Raw genomic sequence first — 22,199 nt, forward strand, 5'->3', positions numbered from 1 at the left:
CCAGGGACCCGATTGCGATTCCAGCCTTGAATGTGGTTAATTTGTACGTTCTCCCTGGGTCCGCCTGGGTTCTGTTAGGTACTCCGGTCTCCTCCCACAGTCCAACGATGTGCAGGTTAAGTGGATTGGCCATGCTAAATTTCCCCACAGCATCTAGGGATGTGCAGGTTATGTAGGTTAGCCATGATGAATACAGGGTTACAGGCACCTGTGGAAGTGAAAACAAAGTTAATGTTTCGTGTCTGGTGACCCTTCCTCAGAACTGATGGTGGCTGGGAAAACGTCAGTTTATATTCAGAGTCAGTGCAGACTTGCCAAATGGTGTTTTTCTGCACTGTAGGGATTCTATGATAACACAAAGGAGTAACGTGGCTAAGCAACTCAAAGAAGACATTTGTCAGGCCTTGGAACTAGGAGAAGGATGCATGCTGGCATCAATATCTGGAAAATATATACATGTTAATGTAAAGTTCTTTCTGCAGTCACACACTAGCTGGACATTGATGTCAGCTGAAAGTCTCTGAGTGGTTCACCATTAAAAACAAAGCTGGCAGTACATCAGCATGAATCCTTTAGAAGGATGCCAACACCCATTCAGAATTCTATTACCACATGAATGTCCATTATGGCTGCAGTCTCCATTGGCACTGGCGAGTACCAATTAGATACCTGCATACAGTGAATAGTCTTGACATTGATCTGTGAAGAGATACTAAACAAAATAAACAGTTACTTTAAATCATGGATAAAATAAATTATTTACAGACTCCAGGTAGTTCTCAGTTAACCTTGTTAGTTCTCATGCCGAGACTTTAAGTGAATCATTTATTTTTTTGGGAACCTATGTTGGAGCCAGAGTTAAGCTCCATCAGACATTTTTTTGCCCAGAGAAATATTGTACTGTACACGTGCAGCACCGTGCATCCCTAAGTGAAATGACTTGAAAAATAAATTACTGAATATAACAGAAATTCAACAGATACCAAATGAATACAAATGTTTCAATCCAAATCCCACAATTTTAAAACCTTACAGCAGTACTGAATTTGTTACTAGGGGAGCAGATCTGAACCAAAGCTATTCAATCATTCTTTATATAAATTGTATGAATGTTGGTGTAACTTAATTTCTACAACATGTCCATGGTATTCCCCAGCTGACTCCTCTGGCTTCAAAATACTCATTTTAATTGTTATACCAGAAATAGCTCACATGAACATACCATGAGGCTAGTCGAGCATCCTTGTGACTTTTCTGCATGAAATCTGGGCCATTTTAATTCTTGGGTCTTAAGTGAATTGCCCTGTATTACTTCCACCCTAAAACCAACAGAAATTACAATAGCCAGAAATTGAGCTGAGCCTGTCTATGACTGTTGGCCTTCTCATAATTGGTAAATTAAGATCAGGTCCCAACTTCAGATGACAGGGACATAGGATGATGTATTAATGTATGACATAAATCAAAAATACTAACCTAACATGAGGAACCAGGCCCTAAACATATCCAAGCAAAATGATGCTCAAAGCACAACGTTCAAAGAGGGTTATCTGCATACAGATAAGAAATCACACTGGCCAAATGTGCCTTGCAAACATGAACACTCTTGGAAATGCTCCTATTGTTGCCTTGAAGGTGGAGGAGGTGGACTGCTCATGTCTATAGCTTGGGTACTGTGTGGTCTGAGGCAGTCAGCTTTGTCATGCAGAGACCTCTTGGAGTTCCTATACTGCTTGTATCTAAATGAAAGCTGTTGTTACTGAGATCTGAACCATATGATTCTTTCTCTTATCAGATAAGCTGAGGATGATGACAGTCACACCAGCTTTGTTGAATGCTCATCATTCTCTTAAGCTCTGAGTTCTGAGGGAGGTTGGCTGAGGAAATAGCGGAGGCTTTGGTCGTGATCTTTCAAAAGTCACTGGAGTCAGGGAAAGTCCCAGATGATTGGAAAATTGCTGTTGTAAACCCCTTGTTTAAGAAAGGATCAAGGCAAAAGATGGAAAATTAAAGGCCGATTAGCCTAACCTTGGTAGTTGGTAAAATTCTAGAATCCATTGTCAAGGATGAGATTTCTAAATTCCTGGAAGTGCAGGGTCAGATTAGAACAAGTCAGCATGGATTTAGAAAGGGGAGGTCGTGCCTAACAAACCTGTTAGAATTCTTTGAAGAGGTAACAAGTATGTTAGACAAGGGAAACCCAGTAGATGTTATCTATCTAGACTTCCAAAAGGCCTTTGATACGGTGCCTCATGGGAGGCTGCTGAGCAAGGTGAGGGTCCATGGTGTTCGAGGTGAGCTACTGGCTTGGATTGAGGATTGGCTGTCTGACAGAAGGCAGGGAGTTGGGATAAAAGGCTCTTTTTTGGTATGGCAACCGGTGATGAGTGGTGTCCCGCACGGTTCAGTGTTGGGGCCGCAGCTGTTCACCTTATATATTAATGATCTGGATGAAGGGACTGGGGGAATTCTGGTGAAGTTTGCCGATGATACAAAGATAGGTGGACAGGCAGGTAGTACTGAGGAAGTGGGGAAGCTGCAGAAAGATTTAGACAGTTTAGGGGTGGTCCAGGAAATTGCTGATGAAATTCAATGTGAGTAAATGTGAGGTTTTGCACTTTGGAAAAAAGAATACAGGCATGGACTATTTTCTAAATGGGGAGAAAATTCGTAAAGAAGAAGTATAAAGGGATCTGGGAGTGTTGGTCCAGGATTCTCTAAAGGTTAACTTGCAGATAGAGTCCGTAATTAAGAAAGCGAATGTAATGTTGTCATTTATCTCAAGAGGGTTGGAATATAAAAGCAGCGATGTGCTTTTGAGGCTTTATAAAGCTCTAGTTAAGCCCCATTTAGAATACTGTGTCCAATTTTGGGCCCCACACCTCAGGAAGGACATACTAGCCCTGGAGCGTGTCCAGCGGAGATTCACACGGATGATCCCTGGAATGGTAGGTTTAACGTATAATGAACGGCTAAGGATCCTGGGATTGTACTCATTAGAGTTTAGAAGGTTGAGGGGAGATCTAATAGAAACTTACAAAGTAACATATGGTTTAGAAGGGGTGGATGCTAGGAAGTTGTTTCCGTTACGCGGGGAGACTAGGACAAGTGGGCACAGCCTTAAAATTAGAGGGGGTAAATTTAAATCTGAAATGAGATGACATTTCTTCAGCCAGGGAATGGTGGGCTTGTGGAATTCATTGCCACAGAGTGCAGTGGAGGCCGGGACGTTGGATGCCTTCAAGGCAGAGATCGACAAATTCTTGATCTCAGAAGGAATCAAGGGCTACGGGGAGAGTGCAGGGAAGTGGAGTTGAAATGCCCATCAGCCATGATTTAAATGGCGGAGTGGACTTGATGAGCCGAATGGCCTTACTTCCACTCCTATGTCTTATGGTCTTAAGCATCCTTGGCTTTTGGTCAGGTTTCTCACTGGCTTGAAGCAGTCTGCTGCTGGGGTACAAGTGGCATTCCTACTGCCATACTTGGAGCACCTGTGCATGAGACCTGTTCAGGGTCTGCAGATCCTGCACCATGTACAGAACATGACGCACGCACTGCTGGTGCCATGGGTCACTCGATGAGGCTGACCATGTTTTCAAGGGAGGAGATCTTGCACTCAAAGTCCCAAAACATGGCTAAGCTCAGTTACTCTACAGAATCTTCCCATTAAATATCATTAGATCATGCACTATGAGAGATTTATGAATGATGCCCACACATCTGTTTTTATTACTCCAAGAACTGAGCTCCATAAAGTGACTCCTGAGGCCTTTCCCACTGCTTGGTGGAACATAGAACATAAAACAGTAGAGCATAGTACAGGCCCTTTGGCTCACAATGTTGTACTGAACTTTTACCCTAAACCTAAGGTATATCTAACCTTCACCCCTACCTTATACTATCATCCATATGCCTATCCAGTTGCTGCTTAAATGCCCTTAATGAGGCCGATTCCACTACCCTCTCCGGCAATGCATTCCACGCCCCTACCACTCTCTGAGTAAAGAACGTCTGACGTCTCCCCTGTATCTACCTCCACTCACTTTAAAACTATGCTCCCTTGTAACAGCTACCTCCACCCTTGGAAAAAGTCTCTGCTGTCCACTCTACCTATACCTCTGATCATTTTGTACACCTCTATCAAGTCACCTCTCCTTTGTCGTTCTAAACAGAAAAGCCCTAGCTCTCTCAACCTTTCCTCATAAGACCTTCCCTCCATTCCAGGCAAAATCCTGGTAAATCTCCTCTGCACCTTTTGCAATACTTCCACATCTTTCCTGCAATGAGGTGACCGGAACTGGACACAAAACTCCAGATGTGGCTGAACCAGGCTTTTTTAATAGCTGGAGCGTAACTTCACAGCTCTTGAACTCGATCCCTCGATTAATGAAAGTGGTGGAGTGTTACTGGGATTGCTGTCTCTCCATCTAGGGAGACTGTCTTCACATGTATGCCTCAAATGTCTGTTTCTACACATTTGTGCTGTGCTCCTCATGCAATGTCACAGACTCCAATAAATAAGCTGGGAGTCACCAACAGGTGTCAGTGCCTGGTGTACTAGTTTGATGTGATGCTGCATTCTTGACCATGACTTCATTCTGTTGATGCTGGAGGGATTTTGTGGGTCACAGGGATGATCATACACCACTAGGTCCTGTGTAAGGTACAAAAAAAATCATGAAAGGCAGGTATACAGATTCTGCAATTTCCACAATGATGGGGGTATCCACACTACTAAGTGTGCTGTCAGACTAGAATTTCAACGGACTCTTTGCATCACCCACCTCCTCCCACTCACAGGCATCATGCTCCCATCAGCTTCTCATCTAGCAACATGGAATGGGAAATCAGTTAACAATTCATTCTTGCAGTGGGATCTTGGTTATGTTCTTTGTCTCTCAACCTAAATTAGACTTTGCCATCTCACAGGTCTTGCATGCCTACTTCTCCTGCAAGGGCAATAGGGAAGGATTATGGAAAGGCAGAGAAAGGTGGTCCTATTTGTAGTTTGAGACATCATTTACACATCAGTGGGGGAACCCCTATGTATTGGACACTAAACCACTGGGCACAAACTCTTCCAAATTTAAAAGTAACTATATTCTCCCTGTGTTCTCTAGCTGCAGTGTGCGCGGGTGGATATAATGAACAACTGAGTGTCCTACTAATCTTTCCAGAGTGCAATAGTGATGAAACCTCTTTTGACACTGCATTCATGTTCAGCAATGTTCCCTAGAAGTGTTCACCACCTCAGCTTTCTCACCAAGGTAAAAGATGTTCCTTTTTTTGTTCACTACGTTTACCAGTAATTCCAAATCATAGTCAGAGAATCATGGAACTGAGCAGCTCTCCTGGCTGCTGGACTGCTATGACATTTTGACATTGGAGTATATTAAACACATGGGTCACTGACTCTATTTACAGGCAGGGTGTATCAGCAGCTTGACATGATAAAAATGAAACAAGGGCTAGTAGTTTGTAGTCTGAATCCCAATGATAGGTTTACTATTTGTAGGATTGATGGATTCACTGTCAGTGCATGAATGAAAGCATGGCATGTGTTGATGTTGTATAGCAAGGTTCTTGGAGGAGGTACTCTTTGAAGGAGGTACTTGCACTGAAATGATGAGGTGTTCGGAGTTGACAAAGAATGTTCAATGGTTGCCCCCTCCTCTGCATTGTGATAAGAACAAATGTACCATGTTAGGATTCAGTTGAGGGCTTACTATTGGGAAGAACTCCCAAGTTGGGCTGTTGTACTCAGTTGCATTACGGTGTTGTGGCCTACTGCAAATGCAAATGAAATACAAAAATATACTGAAATGCAGATACACAGGCCAGGCAGCAGTCACTTAGAACATTTATTGAGGCAGCAGAGCAGGAACTCAGGGAGCCAGAAATGGGTTGGGAGTTGACTGTGGGTTCCTTCATGTTGAGCCAATTATAACTTATACATGGCACAAGTGGTCAGTAAAGATAGTAATACTTATATTTTCTTAACTCGCAGTTTGAAGTGCAACCAGCACTTCCAAAAGTACTTCATTCTTTCAGTGCAAACCTTTAAATTCTTATAGCACAAAAACAGTACTGGGGGCAACGATTTCATCAAATCCATGTAAGAAATGGCCTGCCTGCACTTAGTTTACATCTCTATGCTGCCACAGCAGGCTCATCTCTTATTCTATCCCACGTCTCTCTGATGAAAATCCTGCCTGAGGCAAAAGCCCAGCCAAGAAATTTCCTGAATCATGACTCCTGCCTTAAACATGAAAACCCTGCCCCTTCTCCCTATTCAGACTTGCTTTCTTTTAAATATAGAAAATGATTAAATTTCATTAATACACTCATTGAATAACATCAATCATCTCATTGTCCATTTAAATGTATGGTACAGACTCAAAGTCCAGACTTAGTCATGTTTTGGTTTTGTAACTCCTGAAATTACTTTTTTTTCAATTGCTCAGGTTATCAGTAAAGCTGCGACAATAAAAAGGCGCACCTTGACTGTGTCATTTATGACCTAATGATTTGGGCCAGAGATCCCTCTTGAATCAGGACACCAGTCCTTCCTTATCTCTCATAATATTTCAACTAATGCATCATGTGAACAAACCTGCCTCTGATTTCTGTCCTCTTTTTCTCTGGTCCTCATTTTTTTCTTACCCAATATGTCTTTTGTTGATTGTCACACTAATCCTATTACTCTAACTTTCTTCAAGCTATAAAGGCATGCAAGTCGTGAAGATTTCTTAGTTCTTCTTAATTCATTCAGGAGATGGTGGCTTCCTTGATAGGCCAGCATTTATTGTCCATCCCTAACTGGACCCTCAGAAGGTGGTGATCTTCTTAACTGTGACAGTCCATTTGGTGTAGGTACTTGCACAGAACAGTTGGAGAGGGAGTTCCAGGATTCTGACCCAGCGAGTGATAGGACAGTGATAAAGTTCCAAGTCGGGATGATAAGTAACTTAGAAACATAGACAATGATAGGAGCAGGAGTAGGCCATTCAGTCCCTTGAGCCTACTCCTTCATTCAATACAATCATTGATAATCACTGAGTTCAATACCCTAATCCTGCCCTCCTTCCATTCCTTTTGATCCCTGTAGCAACAACAGCTATATCTAACTTCTTCAAGAAAACACTATTTAGGCCTCAACCATATTCTGTGGTAGGGAATTCCATGGGTTCACCACTTTCTGGGCGAAAAAAAACTGCCTGTCATCTCTGTCCCAAAAGGTCATCCCTTATCCTTAAACTAAGACCTTTGGTTCTAGACAACCACACCATCATGAGCATCTTTCTTGCATCTAACCTGTCTATTTTTTTTAAGAGTTTTATAGGTTTCTATGAAATGCCCCCTCCTCATTCTTCTAAGCTCCAGTAAACACAACTCAATCTCTCATCACATGTCAATCCTGCCATCCAGGAATCAACTTGGTAAACTTCACTCTATAGCAAGATAAAGAGGCCAAAACTGCACACAATATTGCAGGTGTGAATTCACCTGTATAATTGTAGCAAGATACCTTTGTTCCTGCACTTGAATCCTCTCACAATGAAGTTCAACATAAAGATTGCCTTTCTTACTGCCTACTAGACTTGCACCTTTCCTTTCAGTGAGTGGTACACAAAGACACTCAGGTCTTCTCTCAATTTATTCCCATTTAAATAATCAGCTGCCTTACTATTTTTGCTAACAAAGTCGATAGCTCCCACTTATCCACATCGTATTGCACCTGCCATGCATTTACTCACTTCTACTGCTGTCCAAATCACACTGCAACATCTCTGCATGCTCTTCACCTTTCCACCGTATTTTTGTGTTGTCTGAAAATTTTGAGATATTGTATTTAGTTTCTTTGTCTAAATCATTAACATATATTGTGAATAATTGTGGTCCTAGTACTGATCCCTACAGTATCCCATTAGTCACTCTCTGCATTCAGAAAAATAATTTATTCCTACTCTTTGTTTCCTCTCTGCTAACCAACATTCTATCCATCTCAATATACTACCCCAAACCCATACGCTTTGATTTACACATTAACCTCTTATGTAGGATTTTATCAAAAGTCAAAATAAACTACCAAAAGAACCATGGATGCAGTAAATCAGGAACAAAAACAGAAGTTGCTGGTAAAGCTTAGCAGGTCTGGCAGCATTTGTGAAGAAAAAAATAATCGCAGTTAAAGTTTCAGGTCCAGTGACCCTTCCTCAAAACTGATGGTAGCTTGGAAAACGTCAGTTTATATGCAGAAAATATTGAAAGAGATGGGGTAGGGAGTAAACAATAGGAGAGAGACCAAAGAGAGAGAAGAGCAGTTGGATAGACAAAAGAATTGGTAACAATCGGGCTAGGAGGGTGAATAATTGTTAATGACTAACAATGAGTAGTGGGTAATGGTCAGCAATGTAATAACAAGGCCTAGTGTGTGGGGTGGGGGCTAGTGCATGGGAGAGTTTAGACCCTCAACCAGGTCTGACCCATCGCTTCCACTTCTGCCCTCACCCTTACTCTTCCCTCCCGCAACAGCGATGGGGTTCCCCTTGTCCTTACCTACCATCCCACCAGCATCCACATCCAGAAGATCATCCAATGCCATCTCCAGCAAGAAGCCACCGCCAGACACATTCTCCCTTCCCTTCCCTTGTCCGCCTTCTGCAGGGACCATTCCCTTTGAGACACCCTGGTCCATTCTTCCCCCAACCCCAATAACATCCCCCCACCCCACAACACCATTCCCTGCAACTGGAAAATGTGCACCCCCTGCCCATTTACTTCCTCCCTCCACAGTATCCAAGGGCCCAAACATACCTTCCAGGCGAAGCAACACTTCGCCTGCACTTCATAGAATCTAGTCTACCACAATCGCTGCTCACAATGTAGTCTCCTCTACACTGGGGAAACAAAGCACAGACTGGGTGACTGCTTCGCAGTATGTCTATGTTCTGCTCTCAGAAAAGACCCTGAGCTTCGGGTGCCTGCCATTTTAACACACCACACTGACCCCTGGCCAACATCTCTGTATCTGGCTTGTTGCAGTATTCGAGTAAAGCTCAACACAAGCTGGAAAAACAACTCCTCATTTTCCACTTAGGGACCCTGTATCCCTCCAGACTCAATTTCAACTTCAATAACTTTAGGGCCTCAACTCTCCCATGTCCTAACCATCTACCCCACAGACCAGGCTTTGTTATCACAGCCTGCCATTACACATTACACATTGTTAGTCACTAACCATCCCCATTAACAACTATTCACCCTCCTAGATAGATCGTTATCAACTCCTTTGTCTATCCAACTGCTCTCCTCTCTCTTCGGGCTCTATCCTATCATTTACTCCCTACCCCATCCTCCATTCTATTTTCTGCATATAAACCGACATTTTCCCAGCAAGCAGTTCTGAGGAAGGGTCACTGGACCCGAAACATTAACTCTGGTTTTTCTTCACAGATGCTGCCAGACCTTCTTAGCTTTTCAAACATCTCTTTTTGTTCTCAATTAAGCACATCTGCTGATTCCCCCTGTTCAACTTTACTAGTTGCATCCTCAAAGAATTCCAGTAGATTTGTCAATTATGATTTCCATTTTGTAAATCATGCTGACTGTGTATGATTCTATCATTTTTTTCTAAGTACTTTGCTATAAAATCCTAGATAATGAAGTCAAGCATCTTCCCCATTAATGACTTCAGATTCACTGATCTGCAATTTCCAGTTTTCTTGCCAGCTGCCTTTGTAAATGCAGGGGTACGTTAGCGACCTTCCAATCTGTAGGAACTGTTCCAGAATCTAAAAAATCCTGGATACTGACCACCAATGCACACCACTACCTCTAGGGCCACTTCCTTAAGTACTCTGGGATGTAGATTATCAGTCTCTTGGAATTTATCAGCCTTTAATTCCACCAGTTTCTCCAACACCATTTCTCTACTAAACCCTGTGTTTCCCATAATTTCTGGCACTTTATTCAGGTTCTCCATTATGAAGACATAAGCAAAGTATGAATTTATTGTTTTGTCAGCCATTTCATTGTTCCCTATTATAAACTCCCTCCCCCCACCGCTGATTCCTGAGTGCAAGAGATCTACAATAGTTTTCACCAATCTTTTTCTCTTCACATATCTGTAGAAACTTTTACCATCAGATCTTATGTTCCTGCAAGCTTACTCTCACACTATTTTCCCCTTCTTAATCAATCCCTTGATCTTCCGTTGCCGACTACAAAAACTTTCCCCAATCTTCAGGTCTACTGTTCTTGATTGCCAATTAGTATGTCTCTTTTTTGCATCTAAAGCTATGACTAACAGCCTTCCTCAGCCATGGTTTGCCCACCGTTCTCTTTTGCAATTTTACACCAGACAGGAATAAACAATTTTTGTAGATCATCATTAGACTTTTAGAGGAGCTTGCAGATCATGGTGTTCCATGTATCTGCTGCTCTTGTTGTTCTAGACTGTATTAGTTTGGGTTTGCAAGGTACTATCTAAGGAGTTCAGGTGAAGTTCTACAATGCACCTTGAATATTATATACACTGCTGCTACTGTGCTTTGGGGGTTTGCGTATTTGTAAATATGGTGCCAATCAAAGAGGCTTGATTTTCCTGGCTGGTATTGAATCTCGAGTGTTGATGGAGCTGCATTCTTCTAGGCAAGTAATGAGTATTCCATCATACTCCTGACGCAAGCTTGTAGATGGTGGACGGGCTTTGAAGAGTCAGAAGCTGAGTTATTCACTGCAGGATTCCTAGTTTCTGATCTGCTCTTGTAGCCATCATATTTATGCTTCCTGTAAAGACTCTATTCCATTCTCCTAGTTCCTCTGTCTCCGTTACATCTATTCTAATGATGCCAACTTCAACAAATAGGCCTCCACAATGTCAACCTTCTTCCTCAACCAAGGATTCCCCAGCGCCATAGTTGACAGAGCCCTCAGATGGATCTGACCCAACTCTCACACTTTAGCCCTCAACCCCTCTCTTCCCTCAGCTATCATCCCACCTGCTTCCACATCCAGAGGATCATTCGTCACCATTTCTGCCAACTCCAACAGGATGTCAGCACCAGACACTTTCTCCTCCCTTCCTTTGTCAGCCTTCTAGAATGACTGTTCCTTCTGGTGCACCCTGGTCAACTCCTTATCACTTCCACCAGCCCACCCAGTCTCACAGCACCTTATACTGCAACCACAGATGTAACATCTCCCCAATTACTTCCTCCCTCCTCAGTATCCAAGGGACCAAACACACCTTCCAGGTGAAACCTTCACTCAGTCTAGTCTACTACATTCACTGCTCACAATGTGGTCTCCTCTCCATTGGGGAAACAAAGCATAGACTGGGGTGACTGCTTTGAGGAATCCCTGAATTCTGTCTGCAAAGAAAGATCCTGAGCTTCCAGTTGCCTGCCACTTCATAACACTACCTTGTTCCCTGGCCAACATCTCTGTCACAGGCTTGCTGCAGTACTCCAGAGAAGCTCAGTGCAAGCTGAAGAACAGCATCTCCTTTTCTGCTTGGGAATTCTACAGCCTTTTGGACTCAAATCAAGTTCAACAATTTTAGGGCTAGAGGTATCTTTTCCCATTCCTTATCCCAACCCCCAGACACCAGGTCTTGTTATTACATGGTCTATTATTGCAGATGACCCACTGTTAACCAATCATAGTCCCCATCATTCTCCTCGGTTGACCGTTATCTATGTTTTTGTCTGTCAAACTGTTCTTCTCTCTCTTTTGGCTCTATCTCTTCCTCCTGTTTACTCATTACCTCCTCCCACCCGACTGTCTGCATGAAAAACAACCTTTTCCTAGCTACCATCAGTTCTGAAGAAGGGTCACTCGACCTGAAATGTTAACTCTGATTTCTTTCCACAGGTGCTGCTAGACCTGCTGAGATTTTCCAGCAATTTCTGTTTTTGTTTGTGATCATATTTATATGGCTGGCGCAGTTGAGTGTCTGGTTAATAGTAGCCCCTATGTTCTTGACAGTTGGAGATTCAGCGATGTTAATCACCTCCAAATTTCAAGAGACAATGGTCAGATTCTCTCCTCTTGGAGATAGTCATTGTTTGCCACCTGTGTGGCATCTATGTTATTTGCCCCTGGTCAGCCCAAGCCTGGATGGTGCTCAGGTCAAGAATGTATTTATATACTCAACTTACTCAGTCTTACATCTCTACTAATTGCAATTTTCTTCAGTTCCTCCCTTTCAACTTCTGACATCCAGCTACTTATGAAAACCACTTAAGTTCCCTTTAGTGAAACTAGTGCAATATATCTGTTCAATTCATTGGCCAGCTCTATATCTTTCATTGCTAATTCCCCAGAATCATCTTCTATAGGATCATCACTTTTTAAAAAAATATCTGAAGAAACTGTTCCTCTTCTTTATATTTTTGACCAACTTTCTCTCAAACTTTAATTTTTTTCTCCTTATTAAGTCTCTTTGATAATTTTTTTTTTAATATTCTGTCCAATCTTCTGACGTGCCACCTATCGTTGCAAAATTATGTCTCCTCTTTGACTCTGGCACCAATTTTTACTTTTTAGTTCAACAAGGATAATGGGTATGTCCCTTAGAATGTTTCTTATTTATTGAATTGCATTTATTCTGCTCTTCAGATAGTTAACTATGCTTTGCCTGCTTTGAAGCAATTAACATTAAGTATGTACAAGCATCGCTACACAAATGAATTATTTTCCTCCTAAAAGCTTAAATTGGAGAAATGTTAAGGCTTTTCAAATCCTTCAGAATGTCCCTGATTAAAACAATCCCCTTAAATTGTTTCAAAACTTAAAACGTTCATGTATAGTGAATGTTTCAGTTACACCACTAGAGTGCTCCCTTTGCCCATTCAAATCTGTAGGTACAGTAATTGGCTGAATTAGGAAAATGGATGCAAATATCCCATTTCTATTTCAGCTTGTCTTAAACTGCACAATATCTGTTCTAGGGTGAATTTTGCTGATTAAAGGAAAATATATATTTCATGGTGGTTACAGGTGCCCTCGCACCAGATTACTCAGCATCTGTCCCTCTGCTGACACTAATCTGGTAAGACAATTACGTACAATTCTTGTTGCAGAATATTACAAGACAATTGACTGACTTCAGTCCTCCCCATAAGCATTGCTCCCCACTGACTTCAGTGCTCCCCATAAGCATTGCTCCCACCTACCAGCTCCAATTCTCTCCCTTCTCATTGTCTTGAAGTTAAATTGTCCTATCTGACACTGAACTGAGCTTCTGAAGCATTTACCAAAATCACCTAAGTGTACCCTACTGAGAATCAGTGCCAAAAGTTTGTTTTTGGGAAGTACCTTCAGATATTTCATCACATTAAAAGTGCAAATTGGTACTGTTCTCTTGTACAAGATCACAGCACTGAAAGGGTTAATGTTAGAAACTGCACTAAACGCCATCTAATCTGATAATGTAATGCCCTTTAGGAGAGAAATTTCACCATCCTCATCAGTCTGTGACTTGAGGCACACACATAGATCACGGTCAAATGCCCTCTGAAGGAGTGAAAACTTTACAGACATACAGACAAAACTGGACAGATCTCCCACCATTGGTCCATCCACCTGACACAAAGACAAAATCTTCCTAGTCAACACTACAAAATCTTATGTCAAATTTGAAGAACTATTCCATCCACTAGTGAAGCAACAACGTGACAGAAATATGTTCACAGCATCATACTTTTCAACCAACATTCCTGATGCCTCTGTCGTCATTCCTTTGGATGTGCTAATGTGTTGATAAGACGGAGACCCAGCTAGCTGAGCTGGTGACACTGGGAAACAATTGACAGGGTGTCCCCTCAGAAGTTTTCAACATTGATTCTGGACTCTACAAACTCCCACGCCACCAGATCAAATATGAATAAGACAGCTATGCAATGATTATCAACAATTCCATCAGCTGAGAATCTTGTTGATCAACGCTAATTTTGACTCCAGGTTAATTACTGTCTTGCTGTATGTATGGATTAAACAGCTGAATTCTACGAGATGTGAATGATTGGCTTTGACATAAAGAAATAGCCTCAAACACGCGAAAGAGTGCAAATAAATTTGATCATTGGAAGAAATGGGAAAGCTCACCATAGTTGGAGTAATACCAGGAGAAATCATGATGGTTGTGGTTAATGAAGGCCAATCACCTCAGCCTGGAATACCATTGAAGGAATTCCTCAGGGCAGATCCATAGGTTCAACCACCTAGTCCGATTTCATCAATAACTTTCCCTCCATTATAATGTCAGAAGTGGGAATGTTAGCTGATTGGATTTTGTTCATTTCTATGCACAATTTCTCAGATAATGAAGCATTCCACACATACATGCGGCAAGAAATTCAGGTTTGGGCTTATAAATGACATTAATGCCTCATGTGTCAGGCAATGGTAATAAGTTACACAGCTCCTTTACTGGATGTAAGTTTGCTCGCTGAACTGGAAGGTTCGTTTTCAGACGTTTCATCACCATTCTAGGTAACATCATCAGTGAGCATCCGGTGAAGCACTGGTGTTATGTCCCGCTTTCTATTTCTGTATTTAGGTTTCCTTGGGTTGGTGATGTCATTTCTTGTGTTGGTGATGTCATTTCCTGTTCTTTTTCTCAGAGGGTGGTAGATGGGCTCCAAATCAATGTGTTTGTTGATGGAGTTCCGGTTGGAATGCCATGCTTCTAGGAATTCTAGGAAGCGGGACATAACACCAGCGCTTCACCAGAGGCTCACTGATGACGTTACCTAGAATGGTGACGAAACGTCTGAAAACGAACCTTCCAGCTCAGCAAGCAAACTTACATCCAGAACCTCAACCTGAGCTACAAATCTTCTCAAAACTCGCTAGCTCCTTTACTGTTTATAATGCTTCCCAATGTGCTTCCAGGAATATGGTGCATTAAAAAGACAAGATACAAACACAGATATCAGGTAAAATGACCTTAAACTTGATCAAAGAAAGGGTTTTAAGAGCAGAAAAGAGGTAAGGTGCAGTAGGAAAGACATTCCGGTGCTTAGATGTCTAGCATCCAATACTGGAATAATTAAATTGAGGATTATGAAGAGCCACAATATGATGAACACACATATCCTGAAGAGGTGTGGGATGAGAATATATTATAAATATAGGGAGGAATGAGACCTAAGAAGGATTTGAAAACAAGAATGAAAACATTAAAATCAATTTATTTCTAGAATGAGAGCTAATCTAGGTCAGTATGAACAGGAGTGATAAGTGAACGAAGTTTGATGTGAGTTAAGTCATGGGCAGGAGAGCTCAACTTTACAAAGGGTAGAATGTCAGAGTCCAGTTGGAACATTCATGTCTAGAGGCAAAAATGATGTAGATGGAGGTTTCAACAATGGACAACTATGGTGAAATCATACCAGATCATAGATGGAAATAGGAGATCTCAGAGATAGCCCAAATATATTGTTGAACTTCATCTTGGTGTCAATCTCAAACAAGATAGAGTCTAATGACTTCCTCTTGACACTTAATAGCATTGCCATAATTGATCTTGTACCACCATCATAGGGGCTACCATTGATCAGAAATGTAACTGAGCTACCAAAATAAATACTATAGTTATGAGCAAGTTAGAGGCTGGGTATTATGAAATAAGTGAATACCTATCTTCCACCTTCCCAGAATTTTTCTAGCTTACGGGGCACGATTGAGAATTTTGCTGGCATAATCGTTATTCACCTGAATGAATACACCCCTACCAACATTCAAGAAGCTCAACACCATCCAGTACAAAGCAAACTACTTGATCAGCACACCTTCCACCACCTTAAATGTTCACACCCCCACCGCTGGAAAACCACATGCTGCTGAGTCAGCCCATCTACAAGACAAAATTCAACAACATGTTATCAACTCATGACCTTTGCCACCCAAAAAGCAAAGAGCAACAGATGCATTGGAACAACACCATCAGGAAGTTGCCCTCCAAATCAAACAGCGTCCTGACTTCCAAGTATATCATTGTTCCTTCATTATCATTGGCTCAAACCCCTGAAATTTGCTACCTAACAGCACTGTGGGAGACACTCAATACATAGATTGTAATGGTTCAAGAAGGTAGCTCACTGCTTTCCCAAAGGTATTTAGGAATAGATAATGAATGCTGGCTTTGTCAGCTTTGTTCACCATTTTATGGGCGAACAAAAATATAAAAGAAGTTTTACATTCTTCTTGCTTTCTGAGGAAAGTTTTCTCCCAAATTTCCTGAATTGATTTCTATTTTACAATTATGGTACCTAGTATTCACAAGTGGGAACATCTGCACCATATCAAATCTCTCAAACCTTTCATTATTTTAATCGTCATCCTCCACTTTCTAATTTCTAGAAAAAAAACTGCTGGTTCAATCTTTCAAGATTAGGTTCTGGTATAATCTGTGTAAACTTTATTTATATTTTCACCAGGCTGTTCAGAGGACTTCCATGCAGTTAACCAAGATGTTAAGTGCTAGTTTAACATACCTAATCTACTTCTCAACTCTGTCCTTCTGGAAATTAACTCCATTATTAGCTTTTGTTTTGATAACTAAATCTCATCATCATTCCCGATCTCTCTTTTGACTGTTTTGTATTTTTTTACTTTCAGATCATAGGAGATGGTCAGTGCTGTTGACTAGATGGCTAGTAATAGAATTCAGAATAATAACAGTAGGTCAATTCGTCAAATGGTGCCCTTCAATATATATAACCAATTGACTTTAATAGATAGAGAGGCCTATGATCCCCTCCACAACTCTTTATCCATTTAAGCACCTGCTTTCGAAGAAGATTGTGGTCTCTCTATTCTCTCTCCCAAAATATATCAACACAGTTATCTATACTGAAGCCTAGTTCCCAATCATACATATATTATGTACATACATTACTGTCTTCTTGTATTTTAAATCACCATCCATTTCTATATTAATTATACTTCATTAGTTGGTGTCACCCATAAAGTTTGAAATTGCATTTCTGTTTCTTCAGTCCAAATCATTTTGCTAAATGTGAACATCAACAGGCCAAGAACCAAATAATGTGAAAAACTATTTCATATCATTTGAGTAACTGATTACTCACCTCAGATTTTATCCACACGACTGTTTTCTGTTCTCTAGCTTGCTATCCATTCTGCTAAATCTAAGTAGATCTCACATACTCTGGCCTTAATTATGAGTCTACCAAATAGTATGTTATCAACGACTAGGTGACGGAATTACTGATCATATGCTGCTAGATGGATGTCTTCTGTGCAAACAAAATGCCTGGCAGCAGCGTCAGCCAGGTTACTTGTGAAAAAGTTGAGAAGTTAATTTGATCTTGAAGCTATTACATTAGATTATTGTTACCACCATAATTCTATGGTGTGATTGGAGACTATTAAATGTTTCAACATGTAGTACAATTTTTCCATTTTTCTAAAGAAAGGTGTGTTGTACCATCATTTGGGCAGAAGTTATTAAACAAGTTGGAAAATGAAGCAACACTAATTGGTCTCCCAACAAAAATAACCAAAATACTATATGGGAACTATATGGTATAAAAAAGGATTACAGGACGTTATTGATATTAAATATTTAAGGTAATGGATTGGAATAACAGAGGAAGATATGTTATACCAATATAAATCAGTTTTTCTTTGATGACTAGAATTAGGAAGCACAAATTATTGGACAGAATGATTAAGATATTCAGAAATGGTATGGAGTTGTAGGTTTGATATATGGTGTTGACACTCAAGACATTTATGAAGTAACTGGAAACTAAACTAGATGGCATCTTAACAAGGCTGTTGAAAATGTCTGGAGACAGAGGCAAAATAACAACACCAAAGAAAAAAAGAGATTAATCTTGCTGGCCATTCCTTCAGACTAGAAAATAAAATTATTTCGGAACTGGGGAATGAAACAAAAGGAGAGGTAGAATGAAAAAGTGGACTACAATACTCAAGTTGTGAGAGGATTGTACAGATGAACTGCCGTCATGAAAAATTAGGCATAGATAGCAATCATTATCACCCCGATGACTGCTAATCATAATAAAATGCTGAAGAGGTTGAAAGGGGTTATAATAATTCCTGTTCCTCAAATACCTCAAAGTAGCAGCAGGAAAAATAAAAACTTCAACTGGTAAGCCATATTTTTCAAATCCTGGCTACTGATGATTCTCTGAGATAAAGCTGAAACATGATTCACTGTTATGAAACTTTTAGATTCAGTAGTTCCGATCACCAGAATAAAGTCTTGTGGCGTTAAATACATGCCAGGACATAGAATTACCTTTTTTTTCCTTATTCATTCACAGGATGAGGGCATTGCTGGCTAGGCAGCATGTATTGCCCATCCCTAAATTGCCCAGAGGGCAATTCAGAGTGAACCACATTGCTGTGGGTCTGGAGTCACATGGTGGCAAGATGAGGTAAGGATGGCAGTTTCCTTCCCTAAAGGACATTAGTGAACCAGTTGGGTTTTCTGATAATTGACAATGGGTTTGCAGTCATCATTAGACTGTTAATTCCAGATATTTTTATTGAACTCAAATTCCACCACCTGTCATGGCAGGATTCAAACCTAGGTCCCCAGAAAATTATTTGGGTCTATGGATTAAGAGTCCAGTGATAATACCACTAAGCCTTTGCCTGCCTCCCACCCTGACCCGTGAGGAGATCAGCAGAGACAGTGATTCACTTCCACATTGGAATAATCACATTGTCAGCCTCTGAGCCCTGCAGGAATCTACTCAGGCTCTTATTTATAATTTTTGATCCATTACATTAGTGGGAGAAACCTGGGCAGGGGGCATCCAAGGGCCACTTATTCATCAACACCAACTGCAAGGGAGCCTGAGTTTGGCCCCCTGCTCGTCATTGACAAATTGCTCTCCATGGCGAGCTCCATTATCTGCCCAGGAGAAACACAGAAATTAAGTGTTGAACAGACCATTTGGTCCGTCAAGAAGGGGCCCTAGCAATGCACTTTCTACACTCCAGGTGATGTGCACAAATATCCGTGGAGAGTTTCTGTTGTGTAGCAGATAGTGTTGGAGAAACTCAGCATCCGTGGAGTGCAAAAGGAAAGTTAACATTTGGAGTCCAGTGACTTTAATCTGAAGTGAAAGAAGCTGGGTGGTATTTATTCTGGTGATGGGGGACTGGGGCCGGGGCAAGAGGACACAGTTAAATAGTTGGGAGAAGATGCCAGTTGTTGAGAGAAAAAAGGAAATGGTCAAAGGGATTCCTGGTGCTTGCCCTCATGTGGCACATCCCTATTCTTTGGATCATAAGGTTCAAGTCGCAACTGCTCCAAAGGTGTGCAATTACATCTCTCAACAGGCTGTTTAGAAAAAAATAAAAAAAGTCAGGAGACAGTAAATATTGAATGGGTGCTACAAGTCCTGCGCAAGTCCCAATTGCCCCACAGGCGTCACAACGCGTCCGAACAGATTGATTTTAAAGATCTCACTCTGTCTTGTACATCTGCAGAGTTGAGAACACTACAGGGACTCCCGGCACCCCACTGGGCCAACTCACCAAATCCGCCGGACCTCATGCTGCCAACGCAAACGGCTGCCGCCCTCCGCTGACCCGGGCACCGGCCGCACTGAGCAATTGGACGATTCAAATTGCCGTTTATTAGCATAAGGCGGTTAGGAATGGGGGTGGTTGCGTGCGCATGCCCGCGCGCGAGGCTCCTTCACTAACGGACCTTGGCGGCGCGAGCTTTGCTGGCGCGCGAGGCGACGATCCGAAGATGACGAAGAAACTGGCGCTGTTGCTGCTGGCGAAGAAGCCCCCGTGCTCCAGAGGAAATGGTTTGAGGCGTCCTCGTTCATAACCCCTCGTTTGCAAGCGTGACAACAGTTCTACACTTTTTCTTCAATGGATGTGAAAAAGAAACACATTATCGTATTGAATGCAGAGTGAGTGGAAGATATGAGGATTCGAAGCCAAAGGAATAACTTCCTCGTCTAGTTCCTATTTTGGTGTTTTACTCCCGACATGTTCGTATTTTTTTCTCTTCGTGGTTGCGGGTGCCCAAAACTTGAGATTTCTTATTGATTCATGTCCATAAAAAAAATCCAGGCAGTAACTGAAATGCATCGCATCTTGTGTAATCAGAAACTTTCATAAATGTCACTCCTGATACCAAGTGGTTTAACATCACCAGTCATTCATAAATTATGCAACATTTTAATTACGTATACAATGACAACTTTTTCTCATTTTTAACCAGTTTTTCGTCTTATAAGAGTTGCAGTATCTGCCAGTTCTTTCAAGCATCATGGATTGTTATCAACATAGAACGAGACAATTCTGCCCGTTGTGTCTACGCTGGCTCTCTGCAAGAAAAAAGATTCTCTTTTCCATTTTTTCCCATCCAGATAATTATTCAAGTCTGTTTTGAAGCGCTCGATTGAATCTGCCTCAATCATCATCTAAAACAGCACATTCAATAGCATAATCACTTGTTGCATAAATTGCTTATTCTCAATTTGACTTTATTTCTTTTGGCCAATCCCTTAAATCCCATCCTTTGGTTTGTGATCCTACTGCCAAAGGGATTAATTTCTCCACAAGTATTTTAAACTTTAATGATTTTAAAAGCGTCTAACAAACTTCCTTTCAATCTTGTATAAGAAAAATAGTACCGTATTACCCTCATCAATTCCATCACCTAATCAAAAACTCAGTAGACTATGATTTTCCTTTAATAAATGTTGCTGACTATCAATGTCCTGTGAATGAATAGGTAAAATTAGTGTTTTAAAACTACATGTCTGCAATTATGACTGAGGCGGCTGCCTCCCACCTATCCCCTCCTCTCATCTCAAGTCCTACCCCCATCTACCTACTAGCCTCATCCCACCCCATTGACCTGTCCATCCTCTCTGGACTGACCTATCCCCTCTCTGACTCCCCACCTACACTCACCTTTACTGGTGCCATATCCACCTCTTTGACCTGTCTGTCTCCTCTCCACCTTTCTTCTCCTTTATGCATCTTCTATCCACCTCCCCCTCTCTCCCTATTTATTTCAGAACCCCTCCCCCATTTGTGAAGAAGGGTCTAGGCCTGAAATGTCAGCTTTCCTGCTCCTCTGCTGCTTGTCCTGCTGTGTTCATCCAGCTCTACACCTTGTTATCTCATTAATGACAGTCATGTAGTTTTATAACACTAATTTTACCTATTCATTCACAAGATATTGATATCACAGGAAGACATTTATTGCATATCTCTACTTGCTCATGAAAAAGGTGATGATCTACGTTCTTATACCACTGCAGTTGTTGTGCTGAAGCTAATCTCACAGACTTCAAGGTAGTGTGTTCCCAGGTTTTGATCCAGTGATGATGAAGGAATGGCGATATAGTTTCAAATCAGGATGGTGTGCGACTTGGAGTGCAACTTAGTGGATCTTTTGCATCTCCAATGTGTCATTGTGTACAGGAGATTCAGAAACAATGTTTGTTCTCTTGGATGGTCTGCACATGCCATTTGACATGCAAATGTATGGATTTTCAGTTCCAGAAGTCGTCACTTTGCAAAGACCTCAGAGGTCCATGCTGCTGGAAGAAAATAGAGCTTCAGGGTTTGAGAGCTGTTGCAGAAGCAACCTCTGTGAGTTGCTCTAGTGCATCTTGTCCATGGTGTTGAGAGTGGAGAGAATGAATACTTAAGGTGGTTAGTACAAGCTCATTGGTCCTGGATACTTCTTGAGTGTTGTTGGAGCCACAGTTTTAAAACAAATAGAGATTATTCCGTACATTTGTGACGTCTGTCTTGTAGATAGTGGACACATTGCAGGGATTCAGGAGATGATTTACTTTCCATTGAGTTCTCAGCCTCTAAGTTGCGCATTATTTATACAGCGAGATTAGTTATTGTTTTGGTTTATGCAAACCCCTGGATTTTGATGACTGGGCTCTAGTGATAATAATGCCATTGAACGTCAAGGTGAGAATCTCTCTTGGTCATTGGAGATGCTCATTGCACTCATTGTTACTTTTGTCCATGCTTGCTGAATATAAACATGGATTGCGTCAAATTCTGAGGAACTACAAATGGAACGGAACACTGCAATTGGCGGCAAGCAGCCACGTCTGACTTTATATTGATGTACTAGGGTTCGTTCCCCTAGAGATGTCATTAATCAGTTCAGTATCCATTTGAGGACA

General features: G+C 41.4%; 1 protein-coding gene across 1 annotated transcript in view; it reads right to left on the reverse strand.

The window, feature by feature from the left end:
• The window catches only part of LOC125452225 (protein disulfide-isomerase A6-like), a 70,429-nt gene extending 49,506 nt beyond the window's left edge, over positions 1-20,923 (reverse strand). Inside the window, exon 1 of the mRNA XM_059645707.1 lies at positions 19,555-20,923. Within this exon, the coding sequence (XP_059501690.1) occupies positions 19,555-19,663 (109 nt within the window). The 5' untranslated portion in view covers positions 19,664-20,923. The remainder of the gene's footprint in view (positions 1-19,554) is intronic.
• Positions 20,924-22,199: the final 1,276 nt, after the last annotated feature.

The sequence above is a fragment of the Stegostoma tigrinum genome, chromosome 4 (genome assembly GCF_030684315.1).
Source record: "Stegostoma tigrinum isolate sSteTig4 chromosome 4, sSteTig4.hap1, whole genome shotgun sequence".
Lineage (NCBI taxonomy): Eukaryota > Metazoa > Chordata > Chondrichthyes > Orectolobiformes > Stegostomatidae > Stegostoma > Stegostoma tigrinum.